General features: G+C 41.6%; 1 protein-coding gene across 3 annotated transcripts in view; it reads right to left on the bottom strand.

Moving 5' to 3' along the window:
• Nucleotides 1-6,076: 6,076 nt before the first annotated feature.
• The window catches only part of hdac8 (histone deacetylase 8), an 82,248-nt gene continuing 64,897 nt past the window's right edge, over nt 6,077-23,427 (bottom strand). For 2 of the 3 annotated variants that reach the window (XM_078547183.1, XM_078547184.1), the window contains exons 9-11: nt 22,553-22,647; nt 13,851-13,956; nt 6,077-7,272 (exon numbers count right to left, since the gene is read on the bottom strand). In XM_078547183.1, coding sequence (XP_078403309.1) covers nt 7,250-7,272; nt 13,851-13,956; nt 22,553-22,647 — 224 coding nt within the window. In that variant the 3' untranslated portion in view covers nt 6,077-7,249. Of the gene's footprint in view, nt 7,273-13,850; nt 13,957-22,552; nt 22,652-23,427 lie in introns of those variants that run through there. The other variant, XR_013577337.1, reaches the window with a different exon arrangement.

Raw genomic sequence — 23,427 nt, 5'->3', positions numbered from 1 at the left:
ACACTTAAACTCAAGACACAGGAGTGAGGTGGATGGAATTCGGATTCCATGAATGCGAAGGGATGCAAGCAAACTCTGGAGTAGGAAAGGGGTGGGGGGGGGGGGGTGGGGTGGTGCTGGTGTGGCATGCAAGGGAAGGATTGCATATAGACTCATGAGAGGTGGCGGGGAGGGGGAGGGGGAGGGCATAAGAGGGTCAGTTTGCAGAGAGACTCATGGAGGAGGAACGGTCTTATGGCTGGTCTCATAGAAATTGGAGAGCTGTAAAATACAGTCATAGTCCCTGGAAAGGGGCAAAGAGGTCTGGTTGAGAGATTAAAGGCAGCCCTGAGGCTGTGGACCACTTAGTCGAGGTGAGAGATTAAGGCAGCCCTGGGGCTTCACAGGCTATGCTACAGGCCTATGCATGGCATGTATGTTTTCTTCCTGCTCCAGGGAGGGGCAAGGCCTGTGTGCTCAATGGGGATCAGGCACAGCTTGGTGTTCATAGTCTCACACTCGGGGGTGATGGCAGTGTCTGGCTCGGTATTGAGCTGCAGACGGGGATGGTCATGGTCAGGGGAGGCATCTTCAGCCTGTAAATGGGAAAACGTAATAAAGGTGGGGTACTCAAAGCTCTCTTGCGGGGTGTGGGATCACCTCTGTTTGTCACCATGCACACAGCCTCAAGATTGGGAGGAGTGAAGTCCACATGGGATGTGGGGACATCAACAGTGATGGGTTCGGTGAGGGGCAGGAATGTGTACTACAATAACAATGGGATACGGGGTTACAAGGGGAGGTTGGAAAATCACTGGAGGGAGTTCTACCTACACATCGTGAGGTTTGAGGAAGATCAGGCGGACCCTGACACTGACGGGCGAGGATTGAAGCTGGTCTCGGAGTAAAAACGCAGCACTCACCATCTTGAGACCTCAAAAATATGATGCACTTTAAAACCAAAACTGGAAAAAAATCTGCATGGGAGGAGTCTGAGGGTGTGTGGGAGGAGCCCATGGCAGGGCTCAGAGACCCTCTTGGGGGCACCCTCAAACTAGTGACAACATTGAAATGAACTGATGGAAGTCTGGAAGAGTGTTTTGAGAAGTGCAATTGGAAGCACTGACATCTGGAGCACTTTAACTTGAGTGCAGGACTCATTGAGATCACAATAAAGTAGATCAATTTGAACATCAACAGAGAGGAATGAGAGAATGGAAGATGCAGCCAACCATTAAGGGAGCACAGCTGCTGGATATTTGCAAGACGATCAACGATAGCCTGAAACTCTTTCGAGTTATCAACAGTCACAGATTGCAACTCTTTCGAGTACAATCACAGTTCTTGGGAGTGGGACATGAACCCACAACCCTCTGATTCAAAGGCGAGGGTGCTATGAACTGAGCCACAGCTGACACCTCACGATAGCCTGAAAGGTGTTTTCTCCATTCGTCATGGCTAACGGGCTAAAGGACATCCAATCGTTCCAAAAGTGCTAGTTAGGCATAATCAGTATACCAGAGCAGGCATAAGAGTGGCCTTAAGGTTGAATATATCATGGATCTGCTGAAGCCTCTTCCAACCTCTCAGGGATTGAGATGTCAAGTATTTGGGGTGGCATCTTGGTCACCTAGATCTGTGAGGTAGCGCCTCAGCTAGAACACTGGATCAGGGAAAGGCAAGTAGCGCATATACAGCTCTAGGGCGTGACAGTGGCTTTCTGGTTGCAAATGGCAGTCGACTATAGTTGCCCATCATTCATCAAACTGTTGCATCTATCTGTCCACAAAGAGGAAGAGGAGCGAATAATGGGGAGACTGAGTCTGTATTCCCTAGAGTTTCGAAGAATGAGGACTGACCTCATTGAAACTTACAACATTCTTACACAGCGTGACAGGGTGGATATAGATGTTTCCCCTGCCTGCTGAGTCTAAAACCAGGGAACTTAATCTCAGGATAAGGGGTAGGCCATTTAATCTGAAATGAGGGGGAATTTCCTCACTCAGAGGATGGTGAATCTTTGGAATTCTCTATCCCAGAGGGCTATGGAAACTCAATCATTGAGCATGTTCAAAGCAGAAATCGATAAGATTTCTGGTGACTAATGACATCAGGGGATATGGAAGTGGAGTTGAGGGAGATGAGCAGCCATGATCTAATTGAATGGCAGAGCAGGCTCAACAGGCTGAATGGCCTACTCCTAGCCTTATGTTCAAATCTTTTCTGTTTTGGATTGTTCCTATCTTTGATTCTGTTTTTATTTGGACTAAGTACACATTATAATAATATTGCCAGATTCTAAGGTCTATGGTTCAGAAAGCCCTTCTTTATCAGTGTCTTCCTGTGCCCTGGTCTCAGCAAATTTTGGTGTTGCTGCTGACTGTGTAAAACCCATAACTTGGAATCCAATGCTATTAACAACAGCTGCTTGTGACCAGACTCCAGCCAGGAAAGCAGATGAGTACAATCACAGACTTTCAAGAATATGATTTTGTTTGTTGCCAATTTTCTGTATTCCACCGCTGAAGCATTAGTGCTTGCTGGCATGTGGTTCCTGGGCCTTTTGGCAGCTCACCAAGTGTCCATTATTTGTGGGTGAGCCTAAACAGAGCGTCTTCAGGCAGTTCAACCAGAGATGAATTACAGTTGAGCCAAATTCCTACCATCATTCAACATTTGCACATGGAAAACACCTGAAGTTGCTGGACAACAATCAGGAAAAGTTGCTTTTTCCACTTTAACCAGGCAGTACAACAGCCAATTGTAGCATTCATACTGCGAGTCCAATGACATTAGCTTATTTAGCATAGGTCAGGGATTGTCATCTAATTAGCTTATTTAGCAAAGATCAGGGATTGTCACCTAATCAGTAGATAACTAAACATGCCAGAAATGCTCATCTTTGATCTCTGGTCTATTGAGTTAGCTGATATTAACCAGAGTATTGGATATATGAGGTGTTAATAATGATGTCAGTGCCATGGTAAGAGAGATCGGGGAAAATCAGCCAAGGTTCTTGCATGGATTACCATTCAGTTACACTTACTGGAAATTTACAAACATGTACATTGAATAGGATCTGGATTGACTGTGATGCCCCCGTGATTTAATAGCCTCTCTTCAAAACATGAATAATAGTGACTTGGGTGATGCAAAGAGTAACTGGGACCCATGGAAACAATAGGCCAGCAAGGAGACAAGGCGTCACATCTCTCACAAAAGCAAAGAAGACTGAAATGAAAAACACAATTCCATGGCGGGGGGTGGAGGTGCAGACAAGCAATAGCAAGAAAGGAGTTGTTGCCAACGGATAGGAGGTAGAGGGCACAGGAACAGGACCAAACCATATGACTAACATGAAGGTAAGAAATTCTTTTCAGGGGGTGGTTGTCTCATTATTTTTCTTGTTGGGTGTTTCTTAGACTTGCACCCACAAAAGTAAAGAAAGGAAGATAATACACCCCTCAAGAGGGTAAGAAAGGCAGTTTTGATCTCTACCTTTAAAATGAAGCTCTGTGCATTCTGCATGAATTTCCACATTGGTATCCATTTAGTCTTACAGGCAGCAATGGCTTTCTTCACATTATTCATTGCCATGTGAAGAACCAATATGATCTTTGGTAGCTAACAAACGTGCAAGTTCCAAAAGAGATTCAGTACTCAGAAGGATTAATCTGCACTGTTTTTTTCAGTGATGTGTGCCAGTGGTAAAACTCTTTCTTTGATTTTTTTTTCATGGAAATACAAGGGGGTTAAGAAAAATATCAAAACTAAGCCCTGGTCATGACTGTACTGTACTAGCCTCTAGAAACACTGTTATAGGAGCAGTGTCTGAAAGCAAAGAGAAGTAGATGGTGCTTTTAATTCCATTTATTAATAACAACATTGTATAGTTTCTGGCCACCACGATAACTGCAAAAATAAGAAACAGTAACAGGAACAATGTACAAAACACTATAAGAGCTTGGCTCTCAGTAAAAATGCCACAAAATTATTTAATAAGGCTGAGGTATAGTTAAAAACCTATGTTTGAATTATACTTAAATAGGACTTGGTTTCAAAAATGTGTAAAGAACAAGCAATTACAAGAAAATGCTGGTGAATGAATGGATTGGCTAAAATTGAAGCATCTTTTTTTTTTATTAACCTCCGCAGATGAACTGTGACAATTCTCTCACAAGACATTGTTCTTCATTATAATAAACATTTCGCAGGAATGCTTTGGTGAGTGTCAAAAGGATGTGGCAGACATCTCAACAGTGACAGAGTCTGCAAAATTATGGTTGCTCAGGAAAAGCGGGGTCCAGAAATTGACATTGCCAGTTCCAGCTAGATTGAATCTCCTACCAAATTTAACACTTACGTGATGCTAATGATGCTAGGGGCAAAATCATAGAGGTAAGGACCAGGGAACTGAACTGCGTGTCTCTCTCCACATTTTCACTAATTACAATTTTTCATTATTTTCTGTCACTTTGCTGTCTTTTAGCATTCAAATTTCTCACATTTGATTTATCTGCTTATTTATTATGCGTTCTCGTTACTCCTGCCCTTCACTCTTATTTTTCTCTCTGTGCGCAGTTTAATCCTTGCTCTGGTGTTGGTTTTAAATCTTCCCAGATCTTTCACAATTGTGTCTTAACCAACATTCCACGCTCAATCAATACCACCAAAAATCAACTGATCAACTTATGGCTGTTTGCCAGGCTTGCCGAAATCAACGGTCACTGCACTCCAAAAGTAGTTCATTGTGTAAAGCACAGGTACTTAAAACTGATAAGGCACTTATTAAATACAAGCCCACAGAAAAATCTCTTGTTCAGCATTTTCCTAGTATCTGTGTCTATATGGTGTGTTTTATATTACTAGAAGTGGAGTTTTCCATACTCCAACATAACAGCGATGCCTCTTTATAACCACTACTTTTTTTTCTGAATATTTTTCAAACTAGAGGTAATGACAATTAGCGGAAGCTGACTCGATAAGTTAGAGGTGACTATGCTTGATGTGTGAGGGAGTTGAATTTATATCAACAGAAGTAGAGACAATAGCAAGCAATCATGCTATTTTAACTGTATGCCAAGCATAGAGTTAAAGATCTCTCATTATTAGGTTCTACACCGCCAACACTTTGTGGTTAGAATGGCACATCTATTAATTCAGTTTCCTAGTTTTGCTGGGCTCAGTAACACTTGCCCACCAGTACTCGAGTTCTTCTGTTTTTATGTTGTATTCAAACTCATGATAGAGATACCAGCTCTCAGTTTCCACATTACATGCAGCCATCTATAAGCAGAAAAGTCAACTTGCTGGAATTCTCTAAGATCACATATTGGGGAGATCCAGAAAATGGTTCTTCCTAGCTGCCGGCCTCAGTAAATACTGAGAAGTATACTTTTGTATTTCAAATGCTGCATGAGATACAGGTGTTGGGAGTTTACTGACATCCTTGCTCTGTTAGGCCTAGAGCCAGCAGCTAGTATTACTTACTGTGCAACTTTTGGTGTTAATTCAACTCCCTCATGGTGTTGGGCTCAGTAACTTATTCACTTAAGTTCTCTGGTCACATCAGAATTCAGTATTTAAACAAATGCATTTAAAAGGGAAAAAGATTAATCATAACTTTTAATAATTAAACCCTTAAGGTTACCAATAATGATATTTACTTTTTGAAGAAACATTTAGAATGATATCTAGGTGTAACTGGCATTTAATCTATAGCACAAGAATTTACAAGCTCTTGTCCTTAAGGGCCATATGTTAAGCTAGTATCCACTTTTCCATTAATATTCACAGGTCAATTACTAATATTAATAGCTCTTGCAGTTCTAATTTTGTGAAATAACAGCACCAAAAAAAACACTTCCAAACCTCCACCCATGTTAAATTCAAATACAACAAACCAAGATGAGATAAACTGAAGTTCAAGGGTTACACATGGCTCCAGGACTGCAGGTTGGATATCCATGTTATAAAGTTAAGGTTAAAAGTGTTCATTTTGACTAGTAAGTCTATCAACTAAAATTACTGTTTGTAATTGGTGGCAGATGTCCTCTCTGTGAATGTTCAAAAACAAAAAATTGTTTTTCATCTTTTTGTAGCATGCAGCTGTTGTTCCAAATTGGTATTTTATCTCAAACACCACTTGAGTAATTTATTTTCGCTGATATTTTTCAGAGTTGGAAATAGAAATCATCACAAATTTGAGCTATTTGCTATAGACATTGCCACTCCATGCATCTGCAAACTAGAGGTTTGCTTAGGACAGCAGGAGGGTTAAGATCTATCCCATCACAGAGTGACTGCCTTAGGGGCCCTAGGGGAAAAGGATGAAAACAACCACACAAATCCATATATGCTTGGATTGAAATGTGATTCTACAGAAAATCCTTCCAGAAAATAAACAAAGAAAACAGTGAGGAAATTAAAGATCAACTTAAAAAGCTGTCACAGCGAATGACTAATTTCCTAACCTTTCATTTGAAACTTTTGCTGATTTCCCACTCTAATTTAAATACGATTTTAGGCACCATCTCTCTTCTTCACGTGATATGCACCATACCTACAAAAAGGACAGGTTTCATCCAGCATTTTGGAACCAGGGTTAAAAGAGGATCTTTAAACGGCTCTGGAAGAAGGCAGGTTCAACTTCACTTGTTTCTTTTCACTCACCTTTACTGAGGCCGTGACCTTTACTAGGACATTTTGCCCCCTTCCTCTGAAAATGTAGTCAATAAAATTGCCAGGTAAAGAACAAAAAACACACATCCAGGTCCTTCCTTAAAAATCAGTGCACTGGAACATTACATTGCTACACGGATTATTTCAGTTTATAAAGTTTATATTCTCTTTTTGCAATTTCACTGTGGTTGAACCAAGTCATTAACTCTATCTAGGTACAGAAAGCGAAATGCTACTCAAGTCCCAGCATATATAACTGGCAGGTTCTTTGGCCAATTACAAAGTCAACTGCAATTCCACTACAGGGTGTATTTCAAAGCAGCAACTAAAATGAATTAAAAATATAGTTACAACAAAATGAGGTTAATTAAAAACAAATCCCACAGGATACTGTAATCTTTGAATGTCCGATGTTCTGTCCCACATAGTTGAACAAGAAAGGGTTAATTGCAGCTCTAAGTTCCAACGAACATCTGTTGTCCTGGAACTTGCAAGTAATTTCGTCCAAATTTCCCCTGCAGCTACAGCAGCCACAGACTGCATTTAGTTAAAAGACTTCTCCAGCCTTCCGCTCACTCCCCACCACTTATTAAATTACATTCTTCAGATTTCCTGAAAAATACACACAAAAAACAATATTTTTATATAAACTTTTGCCCTGACTGGTTCATAGCACTATACCACTAGCATATTAGCTTCAGATCATATGCAGAAAGTGTGAATCAAATGTAGTCAGATCCTCACTTTGTCAAATCCAGGAGGACTCTCATTAAGCTGCAGAAATAGATAGTCTTGATAAACATTACACCATATAACCATAACAGGATCTCCTTTAGAAGGATTGTTTCTGTACTACCAATAGAACAGAGATCAGGCTGACTGCTGTGGTGTCAGAATATGGTTAATTGGATGCCAAGTTACCGTTTCCAGTTATCTGGGAAGATGGGATGTACATTTGTATCTGTGTATAGGCAATGCTTCAATCTTATAAACTGCACTGTTTAAAAGCATTCATTCCAGGATATATTCAGGTCATTTAGTGCAAAGTCAAAATCCTGGAACTCCCTCCCTAACAGCACTGTGGGTGTACCTACACCACACAGACTGCAAAGGTTCAAGAAAGCAATTAGGGATGGGCAATAAATGCTGGCCTGGCTAGCAATGCCCACATCCCATAAATGATGAATTAAAAAAATATAGATTGAACACATTCCAAGACAGTGGTAATTAACTTGAATTTTCAATTTATCAAACTATCGGTAAGGCCTAAATAGCTAGCTTCTGATATAGTAATATGTGATAATGATCAAGATTTGATTCTGAAAATCTTAGTAATTTAAGTTCATATAATGCTTTTCAAGACTGTAACAGCATCGATATGTCACAACTAAGAAAAAATGTTGTTTTATTATATCACATACGTATTGTCATCTTCTGCTTTTGAACTTTGAATAATTCCGCTATCGAGCATATGGTCTCTGCAGAAACGCAGTTTGGTTGACATGTTAGACAAGTATATTTCCTGTGTTTAGTCTGCATCTTGTATAGTGTCCTTAGAGACACAATACCCTTATGCTTGCCAAAGCCAGTATTACGTGCCCACAGATATATTTTTGCATGATTGTCTCTAGTTAGGTGTCAAAAATCTAACCATTGCACACTTGCCACCAGTACCAAAGCCACTAAGGTATTCCATGTTCCTATGAAGTAATGATCTGATATTGTCAGATTATTATTATTTGAATAATTTCCTGGCACTCATGAAACCAGAACTTTGAATGCCAATAGGGATTTTCCAGTAAGGAGAGCAGGTGGAATTAGACACAGGTAGCAATCGACTAGAATGCGAGGGCCAGATTTCTTTTAGTCAGGGCTTCCCCGGCAGCATGAGGTCCAAAAAGAGACTCTTGAGCTGAGGAGATGCTCAGTTGCACCAGTTATATTTTGGGGCAGCTTCCTAATTTTATTATTTGGGGATCTAACGAGGCTTATGGATTGCTGTATGTGAGCTCTCAGTGCCTTCTGTGCTGGCTGTCGATGTTGAGGATGCACAGCAGGCCTCGGGTTTCCATAGCCAATATTGGAGAGAGCAGGCGCCCAATATACTTCAGTACATCAGATTACTGTCCCCCTAAAATAATGCACATTAATTTGTTGTTTGCTGATATTAATCAATAGTTTCTTGAAAAGATTTCACCATATAGACTGAAAGAAGTCAGGATTGGTGCAATCTCATTTGGATTTGTGCAACAACTTCTAATTCTCTTCGATTTAGAACAGGCTAACGGATGGAATGTGTGTGTAGAAATGCATTGCATTAGGTAATTTTCCAAAACAATTTGATGTCCTGCAGTCCGAGGATTAAATCTTTAGATTTGTGAGATTATTGAATTTATTACATTGCAGATGTCTTCCAAAACAATGACAATGTGATTACATCAACATCAAATAACAATGCTCTGTGTCCCAAACAGTTAAATGGGAAATATAATGCTTCCACCTTAAAAACAGAAATTGTAGACTATAGATGTCATTTCAATTTAGCTTCTTGATGGAAATTTTCTGTACCCCAAAGAGTAAAGACAGATTGCTCACTGTTCTGTAGGTATACTTAAGCAGCCTACCTCTCTTTGCAGCAAATTTGACGTTATCTTAAAAATGTAAATCACAGAAAGATCCAGCTAACTCTCCCAATACTGAAAAATATGTCATCAGATCATAGAATCTTGGCAAGTAGATTAGTCCAATTTCAAGAGCAGAGTTGTTCTGTTCCAGAATATGGCTACACAATTTAATCGCTTTTTAAGTTTGTTAAATATTGTTTGATAATGCTCCTGTGAAGTGCCTTGGAACATTTTACTACAGTAAAGGTGCTATATAAATAAATGCAATTTTCTTCTCTGGAGAGAAGGGCATTATCAACACAATACTATGACAGTGAACTTAACCATTGATTGTGGTGGGAAAAAGTTTGATCTTCCACGGTTGAACTCCTGATCTTAGCCATACTTTTATGGCTAGATACAGTATTGAAGAGAGGTCAGGAAATTTCTCAATGATAGGACCATTAAGGAAAACTGGAAGTACAGCCACCTTTGGGTCACTCAAATGGCTCTTTTGAATGTTGGAGAACAACTTTTCTGCCTAACTAGGAACTGGATATCCCGATTTAATTTTGCCTCCCTCAGACTACAAATCCAGAATGGAAAATGCCAACTCCTTAAGGAAACCTATGAACCAGCATCCATTTAAAATCAATAATGATGAGTCCAACCAGTGCTGATTGGGTTTCAATTTTTTGGAACATAGAAACAGGAGTATGCCATTTAGCTACTCCAGCCTGTTCTACCATTCAGTGAGGTCATACCTGATCTATGAACTAACTCCATTTTCCCCTTTTGCTCCATGTCCCTTAATACCTTTGTTAACAGAAATCCATCAGTCTCAGATTTACAGTTAACAATTGCTGTTTGCAGGGAAAGTTTCAAACTTCAACCATCCCTTGAATGTAGATGTACTTCCTAAGTTAACTCCAGAAAGACATAGCTCTGATTTTCAGGCTATGTCCTCTAGTAAATCTAAACTGCACTCCCTCCAAGACCAACATAGCCTTTCGAAGGTGTTGCTCAGAACTGAACACAGTACTCCAGGTGGGTCTAACCAAGACTTTTGTATAGCTGTAGCATAACTCCGAACTCCTTAATTTCTAATCTTCTAGACAAAGGCCAGTATTCCTTTCATCTTTTTGATTATTTTTGTACCTGTTTATAATATATTAATGATCTACTTATACGGCCCTCATTCTCTTTGGACTGCCACTGTTTTTAGCTTTGCCCAATATAAAAAACACTCTATTCTACCTTTTTAGATACAAATTGAATACCTCCCACTTGTCTATGCTGAAATCCATTTGCCACAGTTTTGCCCATTCATTTAATTTATTTCTCTCTTTGTAATTTAATGTTCCATCAACACTGCTTACAATGCTGCCTATCTGTGTCATCGGCAATCTTGAATAAGTGGCTTTATATTCCATCAAAGTCATGAATGAATATAGTGAATGGTTGAGAACCCAACACTAGTCAGATTCTGCTATTTAGTGTACCTGCCTATTAATCCTACTTTCTGTCCCCTGCCACCTAGCCAATTTCTTAACCAGGTCAATAATTTGCCTTCAATTCCATGGTCTTCAAATTTAGCTACAAATCCCTTATCAAGGATTTTATCAAATGCCTTCTGGTAGACCATATAAATTATATACACAGAGATTCCCCTGTACACTACTTTAGTTACTTCTTCAAAAAAATCAAACAGATACAACGTATTTTACATATCCAGGTTAGCTCTCTCTAATCAGCTAGAAGTTTTACAGGTGTTCAGTGACCCTATCCTTAATTATAAACTTCAGTAACTTGCTGACAACAGATGTTAGGTTAACTGGCCTACAATTCCCTGGTTTCCTTCTACCACCTTTCTTCAATAGTGGAGTTACATGGGGAATTTTCCGATCTAAAGGAACAGTTCCTGAGTCAAGAGAACTTTGGAAAATTGCAGTTAAGGCATGTGCAATGTTCTTGTCTACTTCCTTTAAAATCCTGGTATAAAACCATCTAGATTTAGCACTCTTCAATGGCACTGATTGGAATTTTTCACAGAGGCGTTGGCAAAATTCAGGGGTGAACCCGCCTCCGCTGGCCTGGGAAGCCACAACCAAGTTTCATAGTCGTTAGGCAGTTAACTGCCTGAGGACATGGCCTCTATCCCCATGTGTGAGGATATCCTGCCTCCACAGGGCCAGCAGTTCTCCAGTCCCAGCAGTGCCTCTGAAAGCAGTGGTCACTGCTGGGACTGCAGTCGGTCCCTGACATGGAATGTCCCCAGAGGGCTTGTCAGAGCCAGTCAAGCAGATCCTGGTGAGTTGGGGGAGGAAGGGGTGTGATTGGGAGTCAAAGCGGGTGGGGATGTGAAGCAGGGGCAGCCATTCCTGTTGCTTGTGGGTGGGGGGGGAGGAGGAGAGAAGAGGGGGAAGAGGATGCCACTCGGCACAGGGTGCCCAGCGAGGAGGAGCCCCTAACCATTCCACTGTCAAGCCTGCTGCCAGACTACAGATGTTTACCTGACAGCCTTGTCATGTGGCATGGGTACCCCTTCTGCTGGTAAAATACTAGCTGTGACAGATGGTGACCCTTAAATGGCCAGTTAAGGGCATCAATTGGCCTTTTTGGGGGAGCAGCATGGAGGGTGGGTCCCTAAATTTCTGGCCATTATTTTCTTCATTAGTGTCAATTTGATTGCCCTCGCAAGATTCTTTTCATGCTCCTTTTTTGTAGTTCTTACTACGTTTTGTCACCTTTTTCTGTTCTTTGTATGTCTGCTATTCACCAGGATCTTGTACGCTTTTTCTGCAACAACTTATATTTCTACAGCAATCCTATTTAAATAAAACATCCCAAGACACTTCACAGCAGAGTTATAAAGCAAAATTTGACGAGTCATGCAAGGAGATATTAAAGCACATGAGGTAATGTTTAAGGAGCGTCGTAAAGGAAGAGGTTTAGGGAGTGAATTCTAGAGCTTAGGACCTTGACAGATGAAGGAATGGCCACTGATAAATAAAATGGGGATGCCCAAATGGCCAGAATTTGAGGAATGCCGATATCTCGGAAGGTTGTAGGGCTGGAAGAGATTACAGAGATTAGAAGGGTCGAGGCCATGCAGGGATTTGAAAACAAAAGATGAGAATTTTAAAATTGAGGTGTTGCTTAACGGAAGCTAATGTAGGTCAGCAAGCACAGGGGTGATAGGCAAATGGGACTTAGTGCAAGTAAGACACAGGCAGAGTTTCAGGTGAAGGGTAAAATGTGGAAGGCCAGCCATCAATTCATTAGAATAGTCAAGTCTGGAGATAACAAAGGCATAGATGAGAGTTTCAGTAGATGAGCTGAGCCAGGGGTTGAGTCAGGTGATGTTACAGAGGGGGAAATAGGTGGTCTTAGTGATGGCACAGAGTAAGTGTTAAGAAACTCATTTTGGGGTCAAATGTGACATGCCAAGTTGTGAACAATATGGTTCAGCCTCAAGCCAATTACTATAGAGGGATGGAGTCGGGGATGAGGGAACGGAATTTGTAACTGGGGCCGAAGATAATGGTTTTAATCTTCCCTATATTTAGTTTGAGAAAATTTCTGCTCATCCAATACTGGACGTCAGGCAAGTCTATGAATTTATAAACAGTGAAGGAATTGAGAGAGGCAGAGGTGAAGTAGAGACAGGTGTCATTAGTGTACACGCGAACATATGGACGGCGTGCTTTCAAATGATGTGCTGAATGAGAGCACATAAATGAGAAAAAGGAGGGAGTCAAGGATAGATTCTTGGGGCGCACCTCAGGGAACAATGCAGAAGTGGGAAGAAAAACCATTGTAGGTAATTCTCCGGCTATGTTAGGTGGGTAAAAATGAAACCAGGTGAGTGTAGTCTCAACTACCTGGATGACAGTGGAGAAGCATTGGAGGAAGATGGTGTGGTCAATTGTGTCAAAGCCCACAGACAGGCCAAGGAAGAACAGGAGAAATAGTATACCTTTGTCAAAGTCACAAAGGATGTCATTTGTAACTTTGATAAGAGATATTTCAGCACTCTGGCAGGGATGAAACCTGATTGGAATGATTTAAACATGGGGTTCCAGGAATGATTTTTTAAAATTAGTTTTATATTGTCATTGATCTGATTTAGTCACCAATGAATCTTTTTTGGCAAGTAGAACTCTTGCCCCTTAGTGGTATAAACTGTATCACGTTAAATTATTTTTTGAACACCCCCGCTGACATTCTATAGTTTTATCCATCAAATGATTTGCCCAGTTTACTGTGGGACAGCCTCTGCCTCATCTTATTGAAGTCGACATTACCTGAATCTTGAATCTATGCAGCTGCTTTGCCTTTCTCCCTTTCAAACATGGCAATGAACTCAATCGTATTATGGTCGCTAATGGATAAATGTTCATGCACCATTCGGCTGTTAAATAGATCTGGCTCATTACTTACTATTAAATCTAATATGGCCCATCCCCTTGTTGGTTCTAGGATATACTCTTGCCGGAAACTGTCCTGAACACACAAAAAATTTGCTATTTATCTGATAAGAGCTCATCTGCTTCTCCCAATTTCGTGAAAGTATGTGCTGCTCACCTCGAATCGTGCTAAGTATCTGTTCAATCCGCTGGGAATCATTCTGGTCAGTCCTGCAGCTTCGGGTTATTTCCAAAACATAATCAGGCCCAAATTCTGTAAAATACTATGAGGTCAATTGGGTTAGTAATGGCATTGAAAAGTCTGCAGCTATGTTAAGCAGAGTGTATATACACAGAATCTAAGTAATAAGTACAAGTTCAAATCCCAAATTTAAATTCAATTAAATAAATCTGAAATAAAAAGCGAGTATCTGTAATGAAGAGCATGAAGCTACCAGATTGTTTTAAAAAGCCCATCTGTTTTGCCCCTTAGGGAAGAAAATCTGCTGTCCTTACTTTGTCTGTATGTGGCTCCATGCCTACAACCAATTTAGTTGACTCTGAACTTCCCTTTGAAATAGCCTAGCAAGCCACACAGTTGTATTCAAAAAGGCAGCACACTATCAGATTCTCAAGAGCAATTAGGGGCGGGCAATAAGTACTGGGCTTGCCATTGATGCCCACATTGCATGAATGAATTGGAAAAAAAATAGGAAGAACAGTATTTACTTAGATAGTTCTATTTTTACCCCTGCAGCAACTATAAGTTACAACACTGACTGCTGATACCCTGAAGTAAAGTGATATTTACAGATGCAGGTTCCCAACCACAACTACATCTGAACTGGTAATACTCTATGCTGCCATACCTTCTGAGTATTTCCAGCATTCTCTGTTCAATATAATCAAGCTGTGGAGTAGGAACAAACTTTCTAAGACTTACATTGTCCATAGTCATTCAATACTAGGTTCCCAATACTAGGTACTCTGATCAAGTTTTTACTGTGGAAAAGTGACCTCTCATCTGAATCAATTATTTTGGTCTACATGGAGCAACCCAAGCTCGTTATTCAGTGTAGCAGGCAGGATTTGTAAGGGCAATTGCCTGTAAATTCTGCAGTACAATGTCTTCTGAAGTAATTGCAGGAAGTGCCAACCCAGTTACACTGGGTGTTGATAAATAATTAAGTAACTTGAGGCTCCATACAAGCGGAACCAATTATACTCATGACAATGGAGCTGTAAACCCAATCAGAGATTAGAAGCACAAAGTTCGGGTTGCACTGCCTCATTATTCTCAGTTTACTAATGGTCTACTACATTTTCAAAGCAAAAACCTGTGCGCTTCTCTACACTTGGTGTGAGAATGTTGCAAATAAAAAATTAAATTCGAAGTGGCACTGTGTGAACAGATGCCCTAATCTGCATACACAAGCTTAATTACCAGAGGAAATGTCAGTTCCCTCAGTGCAGGGAATGATGTTAATTATTCCATGGAAATGGAGCAGTCAAGTTCCTTTCAAAGCTCAGTGCTCTGAAATTAGATTAGTACCACTAGTCCTAGGGGGATTGTCAAACTGAAAATTCAGCTTCAAAAGTTCCAATTCAGGTCATTTCACATTTCTCAGTCCAGCTTTTTAGCTTCTTGACCACAATCTTAACCCTTCTTTCACAACTTTAAAATGATAATTTGTGGCAATTAAGAATTTCTTTCTGCTGCTTTTGTAAAATTAATTTTCTCTTCCAATTGAGTCTCAAGACTGTACACTATTCACAGACTAGGAGTGTCAGTGACCTGCTTTCAGGGTTCAACCAAATTCTGCCCTGAAACCAGTTGGTGGGAGGCACAGAAACATACTGGGATGACTGCTTCCTTCACTATTGGCAGACCCTGAATGCACTTAGCACCTTCCCACGGTAAAACATCAAAGATCATTACTAACGCAGCATGTTGATAATGGAAACAAACACTTGCCATCACTTCAGGGCTACAGTGGCACTTGAACATGCTCCAATCCCTCAACGTGTTTTCCTGCCTTTGCAATTGTATCACACAGGCAAAATAAAAATCTATTCATCGGTTCAAATGAACAACTCACCTTGTACCAAGAAGAAATAAAAAAAGCACAGGTTATGTAAATCATCATTTGACAGTTGGCATGGCAACCCAGAATGAACAGGCTGTTTGAGATTCCAGAAATTGTTCTTGCCAACAGAACAAACAGAGTACCTCCCTGTGACAGAGGTCAAAGAAATCTTATATTCACTGCATAACTCAAGAAAGATCATCATCAGCTCAGTGAGACTAGAGATATCCCCCCGACCCCCACTACTGATCTCAATCCATTCTCAGTAGACTAACTGAGATTACATTTGCTATTATGTTTACATTAATGTGTTAAAAGAGCATAGTAGAAATCTGTGATTAGCAAGATACGAATTAATACACTACTGTACAATACTGGGTGGTACTTAATTTTTAAAAATCATTCAAGGGATGTGGGCTTCGCTGGCTAGGACAGCATTTATTGCTCATCCCTAATTGAATTCTTGAACCACTGCAGTCCATATGGTGTAGGTACACCCACAGTTCTGTCAGGGAGGGAGTTCCAGGATTTTGACCCAGAGACAGTGAAGGAACAACGATATATTTCCAAGTCAGGATGGTGAGTGACTTGGAAGGAAACTTCCAGTTGGTAGTGTACCATGCATCTTCTGCCCTTGTCTTTTTAGATGGTAGTGGTCATGTGCTTGGAAGGTGCTGTCTAAGGAGCCTTGGTGAGTTCCTGCAGTGCATCTTGTAGATGGCACACACTGCTGCCACTGTTCATCGGTGGTGGAGGGAGTGAATGTTTGTGGATGGGGTGCCAATCAAGCAGGCTGCTTTGTCCTAGATGGTGTCAAGTTTCTTGATGGTTGTTGGAGCTGCACTCATCCAGGCAAGTGGAGAGTATTCCATCAAACTCCTGATTTATGCCTTGTAGATGGTGGGACAGACTTTGGGGAATCGGGGGTGAGTTACCCATCACACGATTCCTAGCCTCTGGCCCACTCTTGTAGGCACAGTATTTATATGGCTAGTCCAGTTCAGTTTCTGGTCAATGGTAACCCCCAGGATGTTGATAGTGGGGATTCAGCGATGGTAGTGCCATTGAATGTCAAGGGGCGATGAGTAGATTCTCTCCTGTTGGAGATGGTGATTGCCTGGTACTTATGTGGTGCAAGTGTTACTTGCCACTTGTCAGCCCAAGCCTGGATGTTCTCCAGGTCTTGCTACAATTGGACATGGTCTGCTTCAGTGTCTGAGGGGATGCGAATGGTGCTAAACATTATGCAATCATCAGCAAACATCCCCATTTCTGACCTTATGATGGAAGGAAGGTCATTGATGAAGCAGCTGAAGATAGTTGGGTCTAGGACATTACCTTGAGGAACTCCTGCAGTGATGTCCTGGAGCTGAGATGACTGATCTCCAGCAACCAAAACCATCTTCCTTTGTGCTAGGTATGACTCCAAACAGTGGAGGGTTTTGCCCCTTATTCCCATTGACTCCAGTTTTGCTAGGGCTCCTTGTTGCCACACTTGGTCAAATGCAGCCTTGATGTCAAAGGCAGTCATTCTCACCTCACCTCTGGAGTTCAACTCTTCTGTCCATGTTTGAACCAAGGTCGTATTGAGGTTTGGAGTTGAGTGACCCTGGCGGAACCCAAACTAAGCGTCAGTAAGCAGGTTATTGCTAAGCAAGTGCCACTTGATAGCACTGTTGTTGACCCCTTCCATCACTTTACTGATGATCGACAGTATACTGATAGGGCGGTAATTGGGAGGGTTGGATTTGTCCTGCTTTTTGTGTACAGGACATACCTGGGCAATTTTCCACATTGCTGGGTAGACGTCAGTGTTGTAGCTGTACTGTGGCTAGGGGCATGGCAAGTTCTGAAGCACAAGTCTTCAGTAGTATTGCCAGAATATTGTCAGGGCCCATAGCCTTTACAGTTTCCAATGCCTTCAGCTGATTCTTGATATCACGTAGAGTGAATCGAATTGGCTGAAGGCTGGCATCTGTGATTCTGGGGACCTCTGGAGGAGGCCAAGATGGATCATCCACTAGGCATTTCTGGCTGAAGATTGTAGCAAATGCTTCAGCCTTATATTTTGCACTGATGTGCTGGGCTCCCCCATCATTGAGGATGGGGACATTTGTGGAGCCTCCTCCTCCAGTGAGTTGTTTAATTGTCCACCACCATTCATGGCTGATGTGGCAGGACTGCAGAGCTGAGGTCTGATCTGATGGTTGTGAGGTCACTTAACTCTGTCTATCACTTGCTTCTTATGCTGTTTGGCATGCAAGTAGTCCTGTGTTGTAGCTTCATTTTTAGGTATGCCTGGTGCTGTTCCTGGCATGCTGTGCTGATCTCTTCATTGAACCAGGCTTGATCCCCTGGCTTGATGGTAATGTAGAGTGGGGGATTTGCTGGTCCATGAGATTACAGATTGTGGTTTAGTACAATTCTGGTGCTGCTGTTGGCCCACAGTGCCTCATGGTCACCCAGTCTTGAGCTGCTAGATCTGTTCAAAATCTATCCCATTTAGCACGGTGGTAGTGCCACACAACATGATGGAGGGCATCCTCAATGTGAAGATGGGACGTTGTCTCCAAAAGGACTGTGCGACAGTCACTCCTAACGATCTGTCATGGACAGATGCATCTGCGGCAGGCAGGTTGGTGAAGATGAGGTCAAGTATGTTTTTCCCTCACCACCTGCTGCAGACCCAGTTTAGCAGCTATGTCCTTTAGGACTTGACCAGCTCGGTCAGTTGTGGTGCTGCCGAGCCATTCTTGGTGATGGACATTGAAATCCCCCAACCAGAGTATATTCAGCGCCCTTGCCAGTGCTCTCTCCAAGTGGTGTTCAACATGGAGGAGTACTGATTCATCAGCTGTGGGTGGGTGGTACATAGTAATCAGCAGGAAGTTTCCTTGCCCGATCGGCCTGAGGGCATGAGACTTTGAGGATTCTGAGGTCAACTCCCTCCCGACTGTATACCACTGTGCCGCCACCTCTGCTGGATATATCCTGTCCCACCTGCAGGACAGACCAGGGATGGTGATGGTGGTGCCTGGGACATGATCTGTAAGGTATGATTCTGTTACTATGACTATGTCAGGCTGTTGCTTGACTAGTCTGTGAGACAGCTCTCCCAATTTTGGCATAAGCCCCCAGGTGTTAGTAAGGACGACTTTGTAAGGTTGACAGGGCTGAGTTTGCCCTTGTCGTACTCCGGTGCCTAGGTTGATGCTGGGTGGTCTGTCTGATTTCATTCCTTTGAGGCATTTTAGCAGTTTGATACAACTGAGTGGCTTGCTAGGCCATTTCAGAGGGCATTTAAGAGTCAAACACATTGCTATGGGTCTGGAGTCACATGTAGGCCAGACCAGATGGGTTTTTACGACAATCGATAATGGTTTCAGATTTTTATTTTTATCTGCCGTGGTAGCATTCGAACGCAGGTTCCCCGGAGCATTATCTTGGGAATCTGGATTACTAGTCCAGCGACAATACCACTACGCCACCATCTCCCCTGCACTGTGCTATAGGATAATGAATGGCATTTAAGATCGATGCTTCTCTTTCTACTTGGAAGAACTCTAATGCTATTGGGGTAAGCAATGGCAATAATGGATAATCCTACTGCACACCAAGGATATTTTCATATCTATGGAAGAACACTATATGGGCAGGTCTGACAGCATCTGCGGAGAGGAACACAGTTAACGCTTCGAGTCCGTGTGACTCTATTGAAGAATTATACGGACTCGAAACATTAACTGTGTTCCTCTCCACAGATGCTGTCAGACCTGCTGAGTTTTTCCAGGTATTTTTGTTTTTGTTTTGGATTTCCAGCATCTGCAGTTTTTTGCTTTTAACTATATGGGCAGACTGTGAACTTCAGACTAAACAGCTAAATTTGATTTATGGCAAGTAAAATTATAGAGGCAAAAGCAATCAGCAGATAAACATCAACAAGTAAAGGACTTAACATTATGTCATCTGTTCCATTGAACACTAAGAATTCTAAAACCTTAACAAAAACAAAAATACCTGGAAAAACTCAGCAGGTCCGGCAGCATCTACGGAGAGGAGTGCAGTTAACGTTTCGAGTCCGAATGACCCTTCAACAGAACTAAGTAATTTTCTAGCTATTTAAAAAATATAATTTAGCACAAGTCAACATTCAAAACTGATATAGCTAATAATGCAAAAGCAATCTCTTCTTACTTCCTCCCAGTTGGGAAACAGTACATGGAATTGGAAATGATTAACCTAAAAAGTGGGAGGAAATTACTCAGAAATGTAAAATAAAACTTGCTGCGTAGGCTAAACACAATATGCTGCCCACCAGCAGCTGTGTTAACATAAACCGTGTACTGAACACTAGACTGAATTTAACAATCATGGTGGTGGCCTCATCCACCAACTGGAAAGCTGGTAGCAACCCCGATGCTGTCAATTCTGGGAGCCCTGACAGGATTAAATACTCATTGTTATAAACACCTAGCTCATGGTTCATAGTAATATTTTAGAGGTGTTTTTTAGTTCTGGGAATATTAAAGTTTAACTGTAGAAAATAGGATAAATGCCACTAAAGCAGCTTGAAGGCTATTACACTTAAAAGGTTGGGGCCATGTTGACTTCAGGAGTTAAGAGCTAGAAAGGTAAGATCATGAAACAGCAAGTGGGCTTACTTGGCTGGAGAATTGGATACGAGGTATCTACACTGCTTGCAAAGAAATGCAGTCCAGAGAGTTGCTTTATTTTGGGAGTGTGTTTGCTGGGGGAATGTGCGTTCTGTAGCAGAAGAAAAGGCCATACTCAAAAAGTGCTGCTGTTAGCAGGCTCCAGGCAGCAAGAGCATTGCTGTTAGTTGATGCTGTGTAGTTGGCCTCAGAAGTTATGGGGTGCTGAGAAGGTGGTGTCCTTCATGCTAGGAAGAGTTAGGGCTCAGAAGAAGCCTTGAGAGCCATTTATAGCTTGGTGTGGCTGAGGAGATTGGAACTTGATGAAATCCAGTGAAGCTAGTTGGCTATTAAAGAGCTGAAATTGCGCAAGTAGAGCCTGGGTTGCAGAATCAGAAATCCAGGGGAACGAGGCTGAAACCCTGGGAGGTGTGCAGTTGTTGGAGCGGCTTTGAGGGAATTCAGAGGCTTAATCTTCGAAAGTGAAAAGTTTGGAGTCCCTTGTGAGAAAGTTTCATCAAAATTGGTTGACTATTTATTGACGCCTGGGTAGGTTGATGAGAAATCTGTGGGACCTTTCTTGGTTGCATTTGCTATTTATTGAACAGTGTGGTGTGTCCGACCACAGTTTGCCTGTTAATTCACATGCACCTCATATTAACTGTGAATGTTAGAGTATAAGATAGATATTGTAAATTGTTTTATCCTTTTGACCTTACATAGTAAAGTTTATTTCTGTTTGTTCAAAATCTTGTGGCTTTATTCTTTAGCAAGTGTCTTGAATCTCAAACTTTGTCTACTTTAAACAAAACGTTATTGGTCACTAACCTGATCTTACCAAAAACTTGGGGTCTGGTTTAAAATTATAACACCATCATGAAGTTAACTGGCTGCCATCAGATTCCTGGGCCTTTGAAGGCAAAGAGCTCACCCTCAAGAGCTGCCGGCCAATTAGATTGCCAGCAATTCTTCAGTCCCAGCTGTGCCACTAGAAACAGTGGCCACTGTTGGGTCTATGGCAGGTCCTGGGCCAGAAACATTCCTGGATGCCAGGAAGAGAGGAGAGTGGGGCGGGCTTGCTGCTGGGGTAGGGGGTTGTTGTGTATAGCAGGGACGCTTTTATAGCAGGGGTGGCCTTTGCTACTGGAAGAGCCCTCTGTGTGGCACAGTGTGCCCAATCAAGAGGGACCCCCACCTCTGAGCCTACAGGGAGGCCGCCAGTTATGCCTACCTGGTATGGGTCCCCCCACCCCACTAGTAGAATGCCCTGTGACAGCGAGACATGTCCCTTAATTGGCTACTTAAAAGCCTCAATTGGCCCAGGGGCAAAAAGGCTGACCTCAATCTTTCCTGTTCTGGACTTAGTTAAATTCTGCCTTTTGAATATTTAGCCCCAGTATTTGGAACCCAAAACATGAACATGAAAGATCAAGATCTACAGCTCTTCTTATACACAACTTAATGGTGGGTCATTATTATGCCAGCAATGGTAGAATGTTCATTTAGTGAGCAGCAATTGAACAACTGTATTAAAAGCATTATGTAATTGGACAAGATTTGCTACACTGATGGAAGGTAAAGTTTCCACGAATGCAGATGGCATACAAGATCATGAGTTGGAGTATCCAACTGTGATACTAGAGTCACTTGCAACCCTACACCCTGGTAATCTGTTCCTTTTAAACCAGGCAACTAATTCCTTTTTCTCTGCACTGTAGGTAGCCCTGCTCAGTACATTAAGAAACAATCATTCAGGAAAAAACAGAAACCTGTAAGATAAGCATTAAATTGTATTTGCATGGAATCAATGTATCTGTGATAACAACAAATACGCAATGTTTAAAAAGGATACAATCTGCACAATACTACCCAAATCTGAAAAAAAAATTCAAACTCTAAAAGTTTGCAGAAAGCCTAGGGAGGCCTCTCAGTAATGACTGAAGAACAACCAAATGCTTTGTCTATGAATCAAACAGTTGTAGCTTATTTCAGTTCAGAACAAACCCATCATTCTGGGGGAAACGGAGAGACAGTGCATTATTGTTGCGCTGTCACTTGACTACAAAACCATATTCAGAGTAAAAGTCCCAGGTTTGATTAGTCGGAGTGACTCAGCAGATAGCAAGAAAAAGAAGCCTTACCTCATGATCAGGAATCTCTGAGGACAGGGTTTTTCCAAGGATAATGGCAGTCAGATATGTCCAGCACCGGGCTGTGTTAGCATGGTTATAGCCCCCTGTCTCCACCAGAAAAGCAAACCACACAGAAATAATTTATTTGACAGAAGGCACAGTGATGATGTTCTTTATTACTGTCCCATCTTAAAACTATCCTTCTGCACTGTTATATTTTAAGAGATGGTTGAAGTTATGGTGACTGATGATTTGTGAAGATTTCCAATTATTTTACCTTTCCATCTTCCTTCAGTAACAATTTTTCCTGAGCTGGCACAATGCTTTTGATCCTCAGTACGTGGGGCATGAGTACATGTACCTGTCTAGATCCTCAACACTAATGTGACTCGCTAACATTATTGGCAGCCTCATCAAAGTCTACATCATGGCCTACTAGAATGTAATATTTCCTTTCCCCTTGAGCTAAATCAATAATTTGGTGCCACTCTGGGAAATTGGTGCTTTAAGGACATGAACATTATAATGTGAGCTGAAACTGTTTACAACAAACAGAGAAGGAATGTTTCATTCCATCAGTCTGGGATGGATTTGAACTCAGATCCCAAGTTTCAGTCTTTTTTTAATCTCACTCTCAAAATCATTTTATTTTATTTAACTGTGATTGCATCATTGATGAACTCAAACCCTCCCCTAATTCAACACCCATATATACAGACTTCCGAACGATATCACTGCTGTGAATAAGGAGTGGTAACTCTAGATGTTTTACACACCTAACTCAAGGATAGTGATCAAATTTGCAGGGCTGCCACTATTGCTTCAGCTAAAATGTGTTCATTCTGTTAACAGATCTAGGATGGATCTTGGACCCTTGTGGCCAG

Source organism: Cetorhinus maximus, chromosome 8 (assembly GCF_964194155.1).
Source record: "Cetorhinus maximus chromosome 8, sCetMax3.hap1.1, whole genome shotgun sequence".
Classification (NCBI taxonomy): Eukaryota; Metazoa; Chordata; class Chondrichthyes; order Lamniformes; family Cetorhinidae; genus Cetorhinus; species Cetorhinus maximus.
The sequence above is the reverse complement of the archived record's forward strand: the minus strand, read 5'-3'. Positions and strand labels throughout refer to the sequence as shown.